Genomic DNA, 21068 nt, shown 5'->3' with positions numbered 1-21068 from the left:
CAAGGCAAAATATTCTTTTGAGTTTTTAGCTCAAGAACGAGGCATCAAGGGCTAATTTGAATAAAAACAAAAGAATATTTAAATGACAGCCATTTTGGAATAAGGTCTATGGTTTGTTTATACGTACAGGACGGAACGACGATATACTTGCAGAGCGGCTAGTTACTATAGGACAGCAAACACGACTATTAATAAGTGAAGAGTTCGATCGAAACACCGACGAAAGTTTTTTCAGTAACAGTTATTGATTGAATCTCTTTTTGTCCCACCTTCTCTTCTAACACAGCAATCAACTCCACATAATCTGCTTCTTCTTCACATTCCTATGGACAAATGACAAAGGGTTAAATTTTAAGTTGGTAACAAATAGTTTCTTCTAAATAGGACACTGAAGTAGCTCAGTCTCCGTTAAGACGTCTAATTCAGCTAAGCACTAGGTACCAATGCTTAATCGACTCTTTCATAATTTTGTAATCTTGAACGTCCATGCTCTAGCTATGCAGTAGCCAGTGCACGTGAACTGCGTACCTAAATCTTCCAAGCTACTTACCTGTCCACACGGTTCAACCAAGAGATCTCCATCCGTAGTAACTGGAATCTGTTTAAGTTGAAAAAGATACAGTGGTTTCATTGGGGATCGCAATTTGTACACGAGTCTGATGTATTCCACGCCAGATGATTAAAATGAAAAAGAATAACACAAAGACAAGAAAATGATAACGATGATGACGATTTTGTATTGCTTGACTCACCGACTGCGTGCACTAAGAGAAAAAAAAACCCACTCCATTCAACTTAGAACAGAGTCTTTTGGGAAGAGGAAAACCAGAGCACCCCCATGCAAGAAAACCTTATGAAACTGTGATGGGAATTAACAGACGTAAACCTTGTTCGCGCATGCACAACGCTGACTTGAGCTTGGAATTCAATGGTGGAAAACAGGACGAAATATTACGTGTTGTGACCCGCTCTCCGATGATGCACATAGAGTTGTTAAAAAAAGCTCATTGTCTAACCGAACGAAAGCTCTTGAACAAGTCTTTACACTGAGCTGTCTTTACGCTTTTTCATGTTTTAGAATTAAAGAAAAACTGAGGCCTAACTGATTTTAGTACCTTTCTATGCACATCCACCATGTCCTTGAGGGATTTATAAACTCTTGGCAATCCAACGATGACAAATTTCCCGGAACGTGTCTGGTCGATCATGAAATGTTTACACCGACTCTGGACCCTAAAAGCAACACAAATTTGACAACGAAATCAAGTGAATTCAACAAACAGCAACAAAGAGACCGAACCCCTAAAATGATATTTGCAGCGCGAGAGAAAGGGACCGCGGATTAAAAAAACGAACGACAGATAACATTTCACAACATGTTAAGGACACACTCACTGCCATTATTGCGGGATTTTTTTTTATTGCAGAAATTATCACAGAGCTCTGTATGTGCAGCCGGGCTGCCTGACAGATCATCCGCAATGAGCCTAAGGCACCCACGCCTTTCAAATATTAAGATAAAATGGAAATCGAGGCGTGTTTCCGACCACTTCCACGTAGGTAGTAGGCACGCTTGATCACAAAAAAATTCAGGTGGCGTTCCGTGAAATGCAATGTTGTCTCCAATGGGTTCAAATAGGGGGTTTAAGGACGGTGCCTACTAAATCAAAGGTATTTTTGTGCGGTTTACTGAATATGCGGGAAAAGCAGATCTTAATAAGCGTTATTGAAATCCAAAAAGAAATTGGGGGTAACGAAGCATTTTACGAAGATAATTAATCAACAATATTTGTAAAAAGCTTTGCTAAAATACAAAGCAATGTATGGCGTTCTTTTCCAAATTGAAGCTTAATTGTCTCTGACAAATGCAGGGTTACCCAAAATTTTCTCTTTGAATACCAAGAGCACTTGTTAAGTTCTGCTTTCTATATTAAGAGGAAATCCGAATATCTTGAGATGCTCAGAACGTATGCGCAATAACAATAGCAGGCACCGTCCTTAAGAAACGACGACGTTTTTGACGAAAACATCAGTGAATCGTTTTTTATTTTCTATCTTTGCTTCAAAACCGTTCGTATCAATCCAGTTATAGGATATTTTGCACATATTGTACAACGCGAACAAGAATAAATTATTGCGAAATTCTTAAGACATCGCAACAGGAAAATTTGGTTTTATCAAACGTGTTGATAAAGGTCGAATTACCACCGTGAACTATTTGGAAAGCTGACGTTTCGAGCGTTACCCTTCGTCGGAGGGAATAGAGGAATTGTGGGTGTTGTTGGTTTTTACGCGGGTCTGGAGGAGCTTTGCCATTGGTGGAAATATGGTAACATGAATTCGTGAACAAATTAATGGAATGAGAGGGGTTCATGGATTCCGTGAGGATAAAGTGTAGCTAACTGAACGATGAATTTTTGTCCAGATTCTGTGTTCCCGTGGTGTAAGGATAGGCCGCAAATTGTCATGTTGTGGTGAGAGTGATTAGTCAATTTTTTGTAATTTGTTTACTTGTAACTGTGAATGACAAACGTTACAACATGATCGGTCTATCGATGGGAATATGAATATATAGTGCATAAAGTGCATAGCTGAATATGATTGATATTTTGTGTACAATTGTGAAGGTTAGGTGTACTTGAGTTAAGAAACGAACATAGAGTGCAGTTTATTAAGAGTGACATGTTTGCTCTATATGTGGGCTAGCACGAAGCTCATACCGAGTTGCCCAATTCAATTCTTGAATTCGAATGTTTCCAGTCCTTTTTAAGACACACTGATAAGAGAGAAATACGCTTAAGTAAGCTTTATACAACTCCTTGTCAGAATTTCAATAACGGTGGCGCAAACTACAAACTTTGTTTTGCTCTTTGGGGCAACTCACCTGTACGACAGAGTGTAACCAAACCGGCTTTCACTTACACGGATCAAGAAACAACCAACTGGCTTGTCGGATAGCAGACGCTCAGATTCTCTTCAAATAAATAAATAAGTAAATAAATAAATAGAATGAAATACAGAATCTAATGCGCCTTTGTCATCCAAAGCGCCTGTAAAAGAGTATTACAACGCCGCAAAGAATCCCGAAACAGGCCGTTTATCTATAAGTAATTTTCCTACTCCTTCATTTACTCATGGCTTTCATTGGCATAAGTGATCATTGTTTTTTTTTTCACTATCACAAAAGAAAACGTTTGCAAAAGAACACAGTTCAAGATGTAGTGTTCTTAGAGCAACAGCACAACTTCCGATTTTTGCCCAGGGATACCAACATCGCATCTGTGACGTCAAGTGAGAAAAGAAGAAACCAGAAAGAGCGTATGAAACTTACTCGGTTAAGTTTCATCATTATAGTTTTCATTATCATCAGGGATGATGATACCGAACAGTGTTATCATCATCATCCTACCTTATACAGAAGTAACACTGTTTTCCACAATGCAATTTACAAAGCATACTTCATTATACAAAACTAACATCATTCACCGCTACATGCTTCTTCTCCGATTCTCTTGAAGTAAAGCAAATGAACGTGAAAACTGTGATAACACCAAGGAATCAACTTTTAATTGGTGCCACATCTCGAAAAAGAATAATATTAGCAGAGGATAACAGGGCCAGAGATTGGAAATTTAGCATCACGTGACCACGCGACCATGATTTTCCCGCCATTTTCTACGTTTACCGGCTGCCGCTTGCCGTATCTAAGTGAAAGTAGGCATTTTTCACGTTTACTGTATACGTGAAAATTTCTTCTTGTTTTTCTTCTACATAAGAAGGTGTTTGCGGAAAAAAAAAGTACCCAAAACCATTTTCCGGTATGTCATAGGAAGAAAAATTAGGCATCATGGTTATAGAGTTCAAAACTGACTCCTTGCTGCAATTTTCGCCATGAACTCTCGTTGACTCTCTGTTGACCGACAAGACAGCTTCATCGAAACCCTCAAAATTTCACGGGTAAGGGTTTTCATTTTATATAGCGTCTTTTTCTACAAACAATGCTTAAAAGACTCTGAGGATTTGTTTTTGCTGTTTAGTAACTAAATACTCGAGTTCTCGTGGATCACGCGAAGCCTAAGTCATAACCTATTCTAAGTGAAACGTGAAACGGAAAGTTGACGTTATTGTTAAAAGTAACATGGAGAGGTCGACATGTTCAGCACTGAGTAGGGTAGTTTTTTTTTGTCATCCAGGAACTAACCTTCTGGAAATGATCCCATGAAACCATTCACTGAACACTCCACTCGCCTCCTGAACTACTCCTTTGGGAGCCTGAGTCTCCTGAAACCACTGAACGGCCCTGAAAAACCAGAAATGTTACATATTTCTGACGAACTAGACTAAGTGCTGTGCAGGTTCTAGACATAATCTCTGGCTTCGGTCTACTTGAGATTCTGTTATAGGAAATCGCAAACTTTATTTCCTCGCTTTTTACAATTAGGTACTCTAACAGTTTTTATTGAAGTCGATAGCGGATCTTGCGTCGCAAAATAGCGAGAATAAAGAAATATTTAGCCACAAAACGATTTTATTGGTAGAATGAGGAACATAATCATGCCACACGCACATATTGTACATTTCTCTTGCCATAGTCTGCAAAAATAAACATGAAATAACCAAATTTTAGGTTTTAACGACAAGATGAGCAAACCGTGAATCGTTCATCGTTCTCCATCTTTGCCACAACACCCGCCGTCGTTCCAAACTATTAATAGGATACTTCCCTAATACTGTGCTACGTGAACGAGAGGAAAGACTCGCGAAACACTTTCAATAAATAACATTTTGAGGCGAACCTTAAGATAATGGAATCTAAACCTACGCTGCTTTGTTTGGAAAGTCTCCAAATCCCTTCTTGATCGGATCAGGCGAAGCGATAAACACATCCTCTTCATCTTCCAGGTCACCAGTAAGCTCATCTGTGAACTAGAGTGACATTAAGAAAATTATCCGTGAACCAGATGGTATAGGGGCACATGTGACTTGACAAGTGCAAAAGGAAGACACAGCAATGTTGGAGGTTCATTGGAGATTTGAGTTTTCTATTCATGCAAATTCTACTAATCACGTGAGCGAAAATTCTCCGCACAATTATTGGGGAGGGTGGCGCCAGTTACGCCGTGAGTAACGAGAAATGAGGTAGGGGAAAATTCTGTTGCATGCGGCAGCAAGTGGCAAATTTTAATATGAGCATGCAAAGTGCGACCCAAGCCGGCCACACCCCAAGAGTAACGGTTGGTTTCGCTCCCAACATGTCAACTGCATTGCAAATTAAGTGGCACGTGTTCCATGGTCCCTGTCATGCAGTGTTCCATTTGAAAATCATATGACACATATCTGTTGGTGGGTTGTCAAGCAGAAATATGTAAAATACACAGACGTTTGCTCAAAACTCAAAATTCTGCTCAAAAAGTCCTTTTCACGAGTAAAATGACCAGAAATGAAGAAAGTAAGAGTGTATCTTCACTTACGTGATTAGCAGTAAAAACAGCTTTGAAAAAACCTCGCTGAAAAGAGGCAAACTATTTGGCTATTATTTACAAAGCGAGGTGGAAAGCGGGAAAGGAAACAAAGTTATGACGAACATATATACATATCTACCTCAATTTCTTCGAGAGATGTTTGACTTTTCATCTTTGGGGGGAGTCCAAGGGCTTCCGGTGGGGGAGGAGGAAAGTCTTCTTCATCATCGACAACCGGCTTTGAGAAATCCAGCGCAGCGTAGTTTAGAGTTCTGTTTTTTAAGATTTCTATATCAAAACGGAACGGTAATAAAGCAAGAAATGACGTATGACTTCTCATAACATAATTCAAAATGCTTAAATGAATGTCCGCGAGCAAATGGCAACTGAACCGACAGGAAGACAGAACGGCTACTGCATGATACACGTAAAAAAAATGTGCCAAGCTATATTTTGTCCAAAAAGTACTTTGGGCAGTTGTTACCGAAAGAATTGAAGTCTAAGAGGCCCCATCCCCGCAAAAATTTCCAAAAACTGACTTTCAAAGACAACCCTGCTGCCTTTCTTATCCCACTACACACCCCTCAGGTTATTTGTAATGGTACGACCTTTACCATCTTTTCTCTTTAAGTCGTACTGTCGCAGCTCATCTTGTTTCATAAACAAGTTGCTTCCACACGTGCAAGAATGCTTCAGAAAAACCGACGTCCTCTTTACATTGATCATAGCTTCTTCACGTAACCGTTTGTATTTTCTTCTCGCCAGAAATCCGCGCGCACCTGAAAAGAGAGGAAAGCGTCAAATCTTGTTCTTGATGTGTTTCGTAAATCACTGAATATTTGATTCCTATCAAGAGAGGATGAGGTAAGAGAACGGATCCCCAGTACATGGGCCTCTTCTAATTTTAGCTACAAAGCTATTTTTAGAGAAGCACCTGATTGGCCAGTTGTAATGACGTAATGAAATTTTAAATATGCGCGGGCATTGAGAACGAGAACTTAAAATAGCTTTGCGAAATTTAAAAAACTGTGACGGGGATGTCTTCTGCTACCTCATCCTCTCTTGTTCCTACAAAAAACGTGCGCGTATCTAACGATGTTTCGCCAGTAGAGGATAGTAAGCGCTATGCATGAAGATCCAACTGTGCAAATACTGTGCCATTTGTTAACAATATGGAGACGAAAGCCATCGAACGGTAAAAAATTTGGCCAAATTAGAACAGGAGAGTTTACTTTGAAAAAAAAAAAAATCTCGATGTTTAGTCCAAAGTTGTACGGTACCTCAGGGAAGTAGTCAGTCGTGATTGAGGCTAAAGAAGATGGTAATTTGAAATTTCTTGGACGGCAAAAACAGTATTTTTTTGCCGTCTTTTTGAAGAAATGACTTTAATTTTCAAATGGTGACCAGGGGACATACACTCGGGTGCTCCTTTTTAGGACTCGAACCTATGACTTCCAATGCTCTCAAGGATCATAACCGAGGATCTTTCGTGTAACAGAGGATCTTGAATGCCGGCTTATCCGCTCTAATCGTCTTACAGATTTTAGACATGCATACCATGCTTTCGGAGTAAAGCGATTAATCACTAAACTAAAAACCGGCTCACCGTACTTTTTTGTATTGTAATCACAGCCTCTTGAGCCTTTTGCAGCTGTTCGCCCAACTTTTCCGTGTGCCAATACTTTAAAAATACCTTGGATCGCCTGATACATAAAAGAAATGTAGATGTATAACGCTAAACAAGAGGAGTTGTCATTCACATCGTACTCGGGCCTCATGAAACCCTGGAAATCTCCGGCATTCTCACTAAATATTAACTTCTACATAGCATTACTCGCAAGTTAAATTATTCGTCTACCTAGGAGCGTTCTACCAGTGTATTACTGGCTGGTGCTATTGATAAGGGCTAAAGAGATAGATCTGAATAAGCGCTACATTGACCTTTTAAGTACATAGTTTTACTTTAATTGGCTTTCTTTAGGATCTTAAATCTCTTTAGACCCTTTCGTTTTTCACTTGTTTACTTTTCTTGCAGTTCCGTGTCTTTTTCTACTCTTACAGTCTGTGTCGGGTATCTTTCTGTAATTCTTTTTTTTTAATGTTATTTTTGCCGTACGTTTTATTCCACAGTCTTAGTCTAATGATCCGTTTTCGTTTGAAAGCGCATTCACTTTCATGCGTGTTCCTTATCCACATTACAATGTTTAAAAACGCCGACGTAGACGACGACCTGAGAGAAAGGTTTCAACACACTCCCAGTCAGGTGACTTTTTGAACGCTCGAGTTTTACCGTGGACAGTCGAAAACAGAGACTTTTGAAAAGGAGGTCAGAATGTAGGGTAATTTGAAAACGCACCAGTAAGGATGGGTAAACACTTTCAAGGGAGATTTTGTGATACACCCAATTTTGCTTTCTTCCTTAATTTCTATCTTTGCTCGCTTCCGCTTGAAAACAGCCGTTCACGGATCTTGCCCATAAGTTTATAGTTGCGTGTTGTGACCGAGTGAGGATATTGTACAATTGTCGCAAACATCTGCTCTTGCACGTAGAAAAGTCCATTACTAAGGACGAAACGTCTTTCAATCTGCAACGACTAAACCCTGAAGCTGTATTGTCTCGAATGATCCGGAAAATAGCAAAACTACATACAATATAATTATCGTGAAATACCAAAAGGAAAATAGAATGTGAAAAACAAAAGCAGACGCTGTCTGCATCAAGAAAACCTAATCTGATCTTTGATAAAAACAAATTAAATGTTAACACACCCTATCTGCCACTCTTTCAGCTGCGATCTTCTTAATATCTGCCTACAGCTTGCTTCGTTGGTTGGCAAGTCAGTTGTGTACAACACAAGCTTGTACCTAAAGGACACCAAAAAAACAAAGAAGACTCTCTAGTTGGCACTGAGCCATGGCACGATTGCTTAATAAGCAATAGTCGTATTATAACATCAAAGATGTTTTAACTTTACACGGATACAGTGGGGAGGGGGATACTTATTACGAATTGAGTTCTATTATAAACTGATCTGTGTTGTCCCTCTTTGTGTTTTTTTTCTTTGTGTGTTGGAAAACATGTGATGTGTGGCCTGGCCTCGTCCGACAAGAAACAAAAAAAAAAAAAAAGAATAAAGAAAAAAGTAAATGAACGCCTAAGCACTAGAACAGTGGTTTATTCTAAAAGTTAACTCACCAGAGAGATCAAAAACACTAAAACCAGGCTATGGTCATCTTATCTGCAAAGCAGGCTCTCTTTTTAACGAGAATACATTTTGGTTGAACCAATGCGAGGGTTAGAGATAACGAAAATAAAGGATCAAATTTGATAGCGTAGCTCCAACGAGTATGTCGCCGTACAACTTTTGATTGATGTCCTCTTAGCGGCTTTCAGTGGGTTGCAACTAGATAGATGAAACTAACCTTTCTACAAAGTCAGCGAAGGGAATTCTCACTGCATAGCCTTCTCTTCGGATCCTAGTGGTTTCCAATACACCAGTATACGCCAACTTGGTTAATAAAATAATACGCACATAAATTAATGCAATTACTAATAAAAGCCAGTTAAGATAAGCAGTTTTTAGGCGATATTTGTCGCCTTTCCCACTGAATAAATTCATTTTCGAAAGAACATCATTAGCTTAAAATGAACATCATTTATCCCATAAGTTCGTCGATGACTGCAGTAATAGTAAGACCCAGATAAGCTGTCGAGAAATTAAATCCTCAAAAATAAGATAACCACAATTTTAAGGACAAAAAGTGCTCTTTTGGCGTGTGGCTCCCAAGAACAAAATCAAATGGGTAAAAAATGGAAAGGAAAAATGCTGCAAGGAAGTATAGGCTAGCGATGGACTTTGACAAACATTAGTGAAAACTCGCCTGTTAACTGAAAAGAGCTGGAGCGTTAATTGGGAAAACTACAAATTAACGTAACCCAAATAATATCGAATAGCTGATGGTTCCTAATGAGCGAAGAAAATTAAAACTTCTCAGAGAGAAGTCGAGAGCCGGAATACAATTAAAACGGAACACAATTTATTATGGAAGACGACACGTCCCACTGCTTGGTTACTGAACTGCGCTTTAATATTGCTAATTGTTATTCACGGCAAAACTTCTGAGGTAAGTTTTTCGCATTTTTTAGGGAAAAGTGTACAATGATGGTGAAGAGTCAATTCCTTGAAGAACAACAGACTAAGAGAAGAACGCATTAAGGAGATGAAATTTGCATTTTGCCGAAAATCAACGGAACTTATCCAATGTCACTATATTTCTTGGTGCCTGTTAGATACAGGTATCTGGCAAGTTCTCAATTTAAGAGAGAAGTAATTTAGAATGAGGTAATTTTCATTGCTTTAAGACAAGCAGAAGCCTTCGTTTATGCCGTGATGTCAGTAAATCTGTTTTATAACGTTATATATCGAGTCAAATACTTAACGTGCAAAAATGCGCTTGATATGACAACGCCTTAATATCTTGCTTTATAACGCCCACATTTTGTGGAGGTTTTGACTAAAATCATGAGTTTACAAAACCCAGAGGTTGACCAACATCTCCTCGATAGAGCTGCTAACTCTACTATAATTGTTTCTTTTGCTTTCTTCTTGTTCTCTACAGGAGTAGTAAATCAAACTGTATTAATTTTCAATATATAGGATTTACAATTGGATAGATTGTACAGGAAACACAAGGTGATATTCATCTTGTTGAAATAAAAATGCACTGAAAATATGACAAAGTATATAAAATAATCAACGTCTTCATCAATAAATTGTTGAATTAGAAGGTTGTATCTTTTTTATTATTATTGTCACAGGCGACAGAACAGGGGGTGGAGGGAAGGAGGCTGTAGCCCCCCGCCCCTCCCCCCCTCTCAGCAAAATATTTCCTCAGTTTTCACAGCGGTTGTGACGAGCAGCTAAAAAGATCCACAGTCGCTTAAGTTGTATGATAAACTGCGACGATCTTGACTTCGTTTGGTAAATCAGTATAAGTAGTTCGTATGATGAATTTCGAAGATCTTCTATCACAAAAATGTTCATTCTCGTGATCTCTAGGCTCGATACGGCTGGAAATCGAGCCTACGTGATCTCGTGATCTTTCAAAAACAGTTTGATTAGGATCGCGCCCGGCGCCGAATCACGAATACGATAAAGACGACTTTTCTTAAAACTTTGGCTCGTCTCTGAGAGGCCAATAGACTGCTGGATTTTTCTACAGGAACGATGACTTCAGAGCGCAAATATTCTGGCCTGGATCGTATAAAAAAAACTATTTACCGCATTGTCGGTAATCAATTATATACATAGGAACACGTTGGACACTGCCCGGTTAAAACAGCAACTGTTAAATCTGTTAACAGGCAAGCTTTCCAAACGGGAGGATAGTTACGGACACTTTCGAGATCGGGATCCAGAGTTGACAATGTGGTGAGAGTAATCGCCTTCCACCAATGTGGCCCGGGATCGACTTCCGGAATCAACATCATATGTGGGTAGAGTTGGTTCCGACTCTGCTCCAAAAGGTTTTTCTCCGAGTAGCCTGTTTCCCTTTCTCGTTAATAACCAACGTTTGATTTCTTCTGTTTTAATTTCCCGTGGTCTCCCAAATTAGTGGAGCACTTTAGCGTCGCTAAATAAGATTAATATCATTAATAACGGGTATGCACTTGGCTTGGTGTGCGATGGCCTCCCCAACGTTTCAAAACTCCTCGCCGCCTCGGGTTAACATTTCTAAACACAGACATTCTAAACTAGGCTGACTTCTGTTTGTTTCTCTGAGGATCAAATAAACAAATGGAATCACTTTTGTTGTGCGTGTGCTCGCTCACCAATCGGCATCAGATTATAATTTACCTGTTCTCTCACATAGCTCAAGTCAAAGTGGTTGCAAACCTAAAACCATAAAAAAGAAAAATTAGAATGGGTTTCCTTAGAATTAGTAGCCTATCAACAGGATGATGATCAAAACATGATATTAATCTGTCTACTTTAATAGCCTCACGTCGTCTGGACCTAACTCGCCATAAACAAGCTCTGATCAACTAACACTGGTTTTACTCTACTGACAAAAAAAAAAGCAACTGTCTTCAGAGAAGACGGAAAAAGACTAAGCTGCAAAGGTTGCAATTACCTTCAGCAATTTTGAATATTATGCCACGAGGCTTAGTTTCTTCGTGCACGAGTTGGTTGATACCTACACAATATAGCGTGTTCAGTAATTTCTAAACGAGTTGAAGTACTGCGATAGGTTAGCATTTGCCCTACTTTCACAACTACATTGGTTTTAGAGCGAAACTGATAATTAATTGACTACATCCCACTGTACAGCCGTTTTAATATTAAGTGTTGTGAATGCTGGTCAGGTCCTCCGTCATTTTTACCAACAAATTCATTATTGATGCGAAACTGTGTTTCAAAACGTTAAAGAGGTATATACTGCAATGCAGGCTAAGTTTAGCTGGAACTTCTCACATGGGATCACCTCTAGATGCCTCTTTTTTTAGACGAGGTCAGGTAAAATTCTCCAAAGCAATCACTGCGGTATATCTTAAAAGCGTTTTAGAGTGGTCTGTGAAATCGGCCTTTTTTCCTTCTTATTTGATCAAAATTTTCAACCGAACGCTGCCTCAGTCTGACAGGACAATTTTTTTTCGGATGCAGCATTTTTCAAAAAAACAAAGGAAGCAAAGAAACCCGTGTCCGGCGTTTCACGAATTTCGTGGCGAATTGACAATACCGTTCCGTACACGGATGATACAAATATTATAACAATTGCTAACTTGTTAAATGTTCAAAGAGTAAAAGAGAAACTAATTAGGAGGCAGTTTTAAGAGTTTTTATTACCTATAACTGACCTGCTTTAACAGCAATTCTTTCCTCCAGAAACCAGATTCATTAGCCGGTAAACTTGGTGCAATGTCAATCATATTTGCGTTGTGGTCAATTTTGAATCATGACACCGAATCCATTCAACATCAAATTATTTATAAATTTCAGCAATTTCGCACTTAACCTTATGCAATACTTCTAAATACTACAAAGTAGGTCTTTCCAAGTCTTAAGTAAAGTAGAGTTAAATCTACATAATCTAATTATTCGCTCATTTCCTACCTGACTCGAAGTCACTTGTTTTACGTTCGGCCTTTTCGCGTGGATATAAATATTTTGATCTCTAAGCTGCAGCTATTATATTGTTAGTTTCATCCTTTAGCAATATTTTGACCAAAAACCACGATATAGCAAGTCGTTAAGCCCTGTATTAATTACCCAATATATATATTTGACAAAAGTAAATTAACCTGATGCATTACAAACAAAAGTGCAGGCCTAAATATTACACTAAATTAGAACAACTGTAATACTGTTAAAGCTACAGTACCGGAGAAATGTTTTTCTATTCCTGTTCTGGAATCATACTTAAAACAACTAGTAAAATAATTTACTGAACTCAGAGCACATTAAAATGGTTAAAAGAGTGGAATACTGTGAGTATTTCGTTTGGCTCAACCGAACTTCAACAGTGTCAATGTTAAGTTGCGCAGAAGATTTCAACATTCCTCGACAAGAGTTTTGGACACCTTGCAAAAAAATAGTCAAGCTGTTCCCGTTAAATTAATGGTTTCTGCTGTCTTTGCCTCTTCAGCAATCTAACGACTCCGCGCATTCCATGCTTACTGGTTGAGGCAGGTCGATGCACCCTAAAACAAAATCATCAGTGGGAAGACTGAAGGTCTGGGTAAAGATGACGGTAAAGATGACATTTGTTTGCGCCTGCGCGAGCTACAAAAAGAGAAATATGTTAGTCTCCAGCGAAGCCATTATTTTATTATTATTATTATTTTATTTATTTTTTTTTTTTTTGGGGGGGGGGTCTATTTCTAGTACCTTTTCAGTGTTTGGTTTAATGCACCGGATAAAATGTGGATTGGCAGCTGTCATTCTCTCCATCAGAATCCCTAAAGACGTCTGGAAAGCAAGAACAAAATCTTGTTAAATAACAAAATGGTTCTTCTCCAGCAACTGATGCCTTGTTCATGATAACGATGAAAACATCATTATTTGAACATCGGAAAGTTTTAATTTCAATCAGGATACAGACGTTTGTGCGTTAGCCTTTAACTGCATGAACAGTTGAATTTAGGGTTTAAATTCATGGGTATATGAAACAAACAAATTGGATAGGGTTTCTGTGATATCCGGAATGATAACGATCGAGGCAAGTAGAATTGGAAAGGTAGGTAGGTAGATAGTTTATTGGTAAGATTGAATAGCAGCTGCCTAAAGCTGAATTGCACAAACATTTACGGCAAAATGATACCACATAAAACCATAAACATGTTCATAATTTTTTTGACAAATCAACAACAACGCGTAGGTCAGGGGCACCCAACGTCAATTTTCGGAAAATAACTGTTCGGAAGACGATTTGAGATCTAGAATTTTCGGAGCATTTGTTGTAAAATTTCTTGCTTGCCTGTCTCTCCTAGGATTTTCGAACATCTAAAAAATAGTATATAATTGCCCATTTTTAACGGATTTTTACCCTAAGAAGGTCACCTAGAATTTTCGGGGCCTTTTTTCTGGCTGAAATTTTCGAAAAGGTAAGTTTTGATCCCTATAATTTTCGGATCACTGGACTTTCAGCTAGGAAATCCGAACAGATGAAAAAATTTTAGGGCATAAAAATATGCCTATATCTACCGTTTAAATACTAAAATACGTTTAACAATGCTATGTTTAATGGTTTTCAACTATATTCTCGTTGGGTGCCCCTGGTAGGTGTGCGTGGTACCCTCTCCTCATGGTCCCCTGTTAGATCTGGAGTGCCCCAGGGTACAAATGCTGGGACCTATCCTATTCCTCATTTAGGTACATGACATATCATCTTATATCTCGTCAACAATCAACCTTTTTGCTGATGACACAAAGATCGAGATCGCCGACAGTGCAAACGATATTCGAGCACTTCAAACCGACATTGATCACTTATAGCAAATTGGGCAACCCTGTGGCAGTTCAGATTCAATCCTGATAAATGTGAAACAATGAGCATCACTCACAACCGCGACAAGTCGTCCCCTTCGTATACAATCGGATCAGCAATCAAACCAGTGAAGTATGTGAAAGACTTAACGAGTCCTGATTTCCTCCGACTCGTCGTGGAGCGCTCAAGTAGACGCCGTTGTAAACAAGGCAAATAAAGTCCTGAGCACTGATTATAGAACACTCGAATCAACAAATCAAGAAGTATTTTCTACTCTGTATAAAGCCTTAGTACGCCCTTTACTCGAATACGCGGCTCTGGTGTGGTGTCCTTGCCTAGTAAAAGCCCATTCTGGCACTTGAAAAAGTCCAGAGGCTAGGAGAGTATCACGCCTCGTGCTTGGAGTATGATGAACGCTTGAAAATTTTGAACTGGCCCACCTTAGGGAAACAGAGGCACTTTATCTCTCTTGTAGAATTTTATAAAACTATCTTAGTGTTAAACAATTTGAAGCTTAGTGACTTTTCCGAATTTACTCGCGATAACAGGACACGTGCCAACCACCCTTTCAATTAGGCGCTAAAATTGCAAGGGTGAATTCGTATAAATACTCATTCTTTTTCCGCGCATAATGAAGGAATGGATAACTTACCGCGACACGTAGTTGAAGTAGACCCTTTTAAACCTTTTAAAGCTAGATTAAAGTCTTTATTAACTTAATTTGTAAATAGGTACTCAACGATGGTCAAAAATTAAGATCTTTTTTATTATCCTGTTTAATTTTATCATATTTGTTAGGGTCGACCTCGTGTTTTTGTTTTCATGATGTATTTATTCCCGAGGAGGCAACATAGAGGCCCCCGCGTAAAAAGGGAAAAATATGTAAATTGTTAGGGAAAATATCTAAATTGGTAGATGTTGTGGAGGGAAAGCAATCTCGATTTGCTTAACCGGACGAGCAAGGTGGTATCGGTATTGCTCACTGAGTTCATTTCAAACAATCTTCGATCATATTTACTACACTTACTCACAGATAAGATAATAATAACCGAGTTTTGTTCCTGTTTATGGTAGTTCAAGTTTCCGTGGAAGAACCACATGGATCAATTCTTCTAATTAATGTTCCTGTTCCTGTTTCACTACCATATTTTCAAGGCATTTTTCCATAATTATGTAAATTGCTTTTCATTTGATAGCATATCAAGTAAACGTTGATGGAAATTGAAACTAAGCACGCTTTTGAGACGTGAAAGGCAACCGGAAGTGAGCTGTTTTCCATTTCAACTTGTCTGTTCACTACCACATTTATATTGATAAGTATCTTGCCTCCATTAGAGATCATTAGGTTAAAAATCTGGGAGACACTACTCTCCTGGCACAGGAAATGTTCTCTTCCGGTTGCCGTTCGCATCTCAAAAATGCATGTGCTTAAGCTCCCTAATAAATGCTGTTTGTTGCGTCGTTGCCCATCCTTTCCTTGCATACATGTTGCATGATATGAAGACATCACAATGTGCATCACATATTATTGGAAAACATTTCAACTGCCATCCATATTATCTTAAGCGGGGGAAGATGCAGTGAAAACCATTACTAGTTTATACTATATATTTTTGTTTTTGCATCATCGCCTCTTCCTTGAAGCGCTTATTAGCATTACATGACGTGCGCCTTTCCATAATTGGATACTGGCCTACAACACTCTGACAGTGACCTAATACGTGCACATTGAGAACCAGTACAATCAAATCATAGATCAATTTTGGACATGAGTCCACTGCAGAGGGATCAAAATAGTATTTAAGATAATTGTAAACTAGCACTTTTTTTGTTCTTCAAGTTGTCCATCCTTTCCTTGCATCTTTCACTACCTAACTACATGTTGCATGATATGAAATCATCACAATGTGTAGCACATATTATTGGAAAACATTTCAACTGCCATCCATATCATCTTAAGCGGGGGCAGATGCAGTGAAAACTATTACTAGTTTACCCTATATATTTTTGTTTTTTCATCATGAATAAACCAGTATTGTATTGCCGCCTCTTTCTTGAAGGAAGTGCTTATTAGCATTACATGACGCGCGCCTTTCCATAATTGGATACTGGCCTACAATATTCTGACAGTGACCTAATGCGTGCACATTGAGAACCAGTACAATCAAATTATAGCTCAAGTTTGGACATGAGCCCACTGGAGTGGGATCAAAATAGTATTCAAGATAATTGTAAACTAGCACTTTTTTTTGTTCTTCAAGTTGTCCATCCTTTCCTTGCATCTTTCACTACCTAACTACATGTTGCATGATATGAAATCATCACAATGTGTAGCACATATTATTGGAAAACATTTCAACTGCCATCCATATTATCTTGAGCGGGGGAAGATGCAGTGCGGAAAACTATTACTAGTTTACACTATATATTTTTGCTTTTCCATCATGAATAAACCAGTATTGTATTGCCGCCTCTTTATTAGCATTACATGACGTGCGCCTTTCTATAATTGGATACTGGCCTACAACACTCTGACAGTGACCTAATACGTGCACATTGAGAACCAGTACAATCAAATCATAGCTACATGAGTCCACTGGAGTGGGATCAATAGTATTCAAGATAATTGTAAACTAGCACTTCTTTTTGTTCTTCAAGTTGTCCATCCTTTCCTTGCATCTTTCACTACCTAACTACATGTTGCATGATATGAAGACATCACAATGTGTAGCACATATTACTGGAAAACATTTCAACTGCCATCCATATCATCTTAAGCGGGGGCAGATGCAGTGAAAACTATTACTAGTTTACCCTATATATTTTTGTTTTTGCATCATGAATAAACCAGTATTGTATTGCCGCCTCTTTCTTGAAGGAAGTGCTTATTAGCATTACATGACGCGCGCCTTTCCATAATTGGATACTGGCCTACAATACTCCGACAGTGACCTAATGCGTGCACATTGAGAACCAGTACAATCAAATTATAGCTCAAGTTTGGACATGAGCCCACTGGAGTGGGATCAAAATAGTATTCAAGATAATTGTAAACTAGCACTTCTTTTTGTTCTTCAAGTTGTGTGCTTCATGTTTTTCTTTTCACTTTGATTAGAGGCTTGGCTTATTTCAATCAAATCCAAAAACTACACTCTTCAGGCAAACTTAAAAGTCACGACCCTGACGGAACTTTTAAAGTCAAAATGAAGCAGATTTACGAAAAAATGTTTGAATGGTTGTCTAGCCTCTTTTTACAATCCAAAACGAGATAAAACACTCGGGCTGCAGGCTATATCGTATCAAGAAATGGTCTATTGTTCTGTTTCGAATTCCACAAAACAAAAGCCTTTTGTTTTCTGTTTCCCGCATTAATATGCGTCGAGATTCTACGATGATGAGGTAATTATCGGAAATTTCCGGCGTGCTCAATTAGCTGCATTTGGGGAGTGGGGTGTGGAAATTTGCTTGGTAAGTTGTTCTTTATTCAGGGGTACCCCGAGGGATAAATGTAGGCCAGACGGCTTAATCATGCGTTCTGTCCATTTTTGGTAAAAAAAACTTCCATCAAGCAAGCTTAGAGTATTTTCTCTCTTCGGCGTAAAAAAATTGATACAATGATCTTCTATGATTTTTCCCTGTACCTCATTGCTTTTAAAACATGCTTTGATAATTTAAGTTGCAGCGCACGGGTGTGTTAAACTTATCTAAAAGGATGGTCAATAAAGAATGCCGCCTACTAGTATTGCTTTTGTCGTCGCATGATAATTTGGGCTCCAGCGGCGGTCTCGCAAATGAACTTTGAGAAGCACTATTTTACTCTCAGCTTTGTCTAAGTAACATCTCGTTAATTACGAAAGCATGGCTAAGTATTACGAAGTATCAATTAAAAGTTTCGTTTCTTCGATCTGTTGATGGTCGTAGAGAATACCAAGTGCGATGGAAGTTAGCGTCAAGCCAAATGTCACCGGCCCCCCCCCCCCCCCATTGGAAATTTTTCATTGCCTTGCTTTTTCCAAATATTCAAATTTCCCGCTAGTTCAACAATCGGAAATTTTGAATATCCTTCGGCGTTTAGCATGCTATTGTTTTCACAACAAAGGCTGTTGTTTAAAAAATGCCTTTTAAGGCCATGTCCACACTTGGGAAACATAATCAGGACTCTCGGGAAGACAAAACAACTGTTTCCCTTGGAACCATACAGTAAGTGCTTTGTTATATATTTAGACTTTTCCTTCAAAAATCGCAGCAAAACATCCGGAGCGGGCAACAACTGCGGAATTGTATTCCGATCGGGATACGTTTGAATTAGATCAGTGACCGAGAATCAAACAATCACAGTGCTCGTTTTGTTGAGTGAAAGTCTAAGTATATAACAATAGCTTTTGTTCATGAATTTAAGACGCATTTGTTGATAAGATAACATATCTGGGATCTGCGACAGTCACCATGAAGTGTGCTAAATTTGACAAACGGGAAACCATAATATCATATATGCTAAGATTGACTACTTTTCATTTACAGGAGAAAAGCAAAGACACGCAGACATTCAAACCTGATTCTTGCGGGGTAAACGCTCCCTGCTACATGGTATTGACTTATCGGGTGCAAAGACACAAACAATGAGGTTCTACAGTTACCTTAAATTGTGCACCAACCGTTAGCTTCTTGGTTTTTGGCATCACCGGGCGTCCTTTACTAAGTTTCTGTAAGGAAGAATGGAATTTTACGAAGCACACAACATTCGAGTCGAAGAAGGCATCAAGTATTACGGTACTGTCTGAAACAGTCGGTACTAAACGTAGGATTCCAAGTTCGAGGGAGGCCTAACACTACTGTGAAGTTTTTATACCCAATTATTCCATCAGAGATCAACCCTAGTATTTGAATTGGGCCCACACAAAGACAGAGAAAAACTCTGACCAGGGTGAGATTTGAACCCACGATTTTCGGATTTTGATCACCGTTGCAACGGTGTGGGCCCAATTCCAAGACTAGGGTTGATCTCTGATGGAATAATTGGGTATAAAAACTTCGCAGTAGTGTTAGGCCTCACTCGAACTTGGAATCATTACTATCAATATGCTACTGAAGGACAACAATTAGAGAGGCTTTCAAGTGAGTGTCGTAAAACCAAAATCAAAGTAATTACTTTGGCCAATCAAAAAGGACGGGGACAATCCAGTAAACCAATCAAAACTCGAAGTAATTACACGTAGCCGACACAAAGCGCGGGAAAATGTTCACGCGCGAGCCGCGATTGGTTTTGGTTTCACTTCTGATTGGTTAAAAAAGTGGCGCGAGAACTTTAAACCAATCACTGAGTGAAGTAATGCAAAACCAAAGTAATTCGCTAATTACTTTCGACACTCAATTGAAAATCGCTCTAACGATTAACCGCATAGAATTTAAACAATTGTTTTTTTATAGACACCTAACAAATTAACGCAGTTTCAACGGGATTCGAACTCATGACCTCTGCGATGCCGGTGCGACGTCCACCAACTGAGCCATGAAGCCACAGAGTTGGGAGCAGGTCAGTTTGTTGGGCTCATGTGTTTCCGTGAAGGACTCGATGAATGAAAGAAAAGGCATTGGGATGAAATTGGTTGCAGTTTTCCAAAATCAACAAAACCTGTTTGATTTTTCTCCCATTAGTTTCTTGTTAGCCAAGGTCATAATGTTACAGAGCAAGCACTAAAAGAATAAGCTGAATGAATAAGGGATAATTTTTTTAAAGAGCATCAGCCTGCTGTTTGCCGTTGCCGTGAAACACGAAGATTAACCCCTAACTAAAGAAGTCCACCCCTCCCCCCCCCCCCTTCCCCCCTTATTCCAAAATTACATGTTTGCGGAGCCGGGTCAGGGAAAAAAAATTATGAGCAGTGATTCACACTTAATCCATTACCTGCTGATAGTTTTAATAGGTATATAGAATAAAGGTGATACCGAGTAATTGCATCGTGTCTATAAGACAGGCCTGTCTCATAGACACGATGAAATTACTCGGTATCACCTTTATGCTATTCACACTTAGCTCTGCCTTCTTTTTCTTTTTTGCCAAGCCATCAAGTATAGTGTGCTAAGCAAGAGCTTTACAAATTAGTTTAGACACTGAAATCTGATAAAAACCGCGGTAGCTTACGAAACTACGACTCCAAGGCGCACCTATTTCTGTCGCTACAGCTTCTGTCCTCACTGTAACCAACAATAGAGTTTGCACTCTTTCATTAACTGCTCTAAACCTATAAAGACGTCCTCATTTTATTTCAGTGCTTTAGGTCCCCAGAAGCATGGCTCACCCTTGTCCTTCCAACAACGTTTCCCTTGCTGACTCGTCCTTGTAGCGCAAGTGTGCCTGTTCGAGTGATGGTTCCTGTTAAGAACGATCAAATGTAAAAACACAAGTTCAATAAAAGCCAACAAGATGTGGAAGCAAGGAAGCAGGGCTGGCGACGTGCTGAGAGCATTCGACTCGCACCAATGTGGCCCATGTGTTTGATTCAAGGACTCTGTCACAGATAGGTCGAGTTTACGTCGATTCTCTACTATGATTCGAGAAGTTTTTCTCCTGGTACTCAGGTCTTCCCCTCTCCTCAAAAACCAACCTACAATTTGATA

The 21068-nt window shown here is 39.0% G+C and overlaps 1 protein-coding gene across 1 annotated transcript in view; it reads right to left on the bottom strand.

Annotated features, from left to right (window-relative positions):
• The window catches only part of LOC137992816 (myosin-IIIb-like), a 44683-nt gene that overhangs the window by 2217 nt on the left and 21398 nt on the right, over positions 1-21068 (bottom strand). Inside the window, exons 16-30 of the mRNA XM_068838348.1 lie at positions 20750-20823; positions 19088-19153; positions 13352-13432; positions 11321-11359; positions 8886-8971; positions 8232-8327; positions 7074-7165; positions 6077-6241; positions 5602-5750; positions 4823-4926; positions 4202-4300; positions 2885-2974; positions 1116-1233; positions 551-598; positions 270-323 (exon numbers count right to left, since the gene is read on the bottom strand). Of these exons, the coding sequence (XP_068694449.1) occupies positions 270-323; positions 551-598; positions 1116-1233; positions 2885-2974; positions 4202-4300; positions 4823-4926; positions 5602-5750; positions 6077-6241; positions 7074-7165; positions 8232-8327; positions 8886-8971; positions 11321-11359; positions 13352-13432; positions 19088-19153; positions 20750-20823 (1361 nt within the window). The remainder of the gene's footprint in view (positions 1-269; positions 324-550; positions 599-1115; positions 1234-2884; positions 2975-4201; positions 4301-4822; positions 4927-5601; positions 5751-6076; positions 6242-7073; positions 7166-8231; positions 8328-8885; positions 8972-11320; positions 11360-13351; positions 13433-19087; positions 19154-20749; positions 20824-21068) is intronic.

This window comes from Montipora foliosa, chromosome 2 (genome assembly GCF_036669935.1).
Source record: "Montipora foliosa isolate CH-2021 chromosome 2, ASM3666993v2, whole genome shotgun sequence".
Classification (NCBI taxonomy): Eukaryota; Metazoa; Cnidaria; class Anthozoa; order Scleractinia; family Acroporidae; genus Montipora; species Montipora foliosa.
This window is presented reverse-complemented; position numbering and strand designations above follow the sequence as displayed.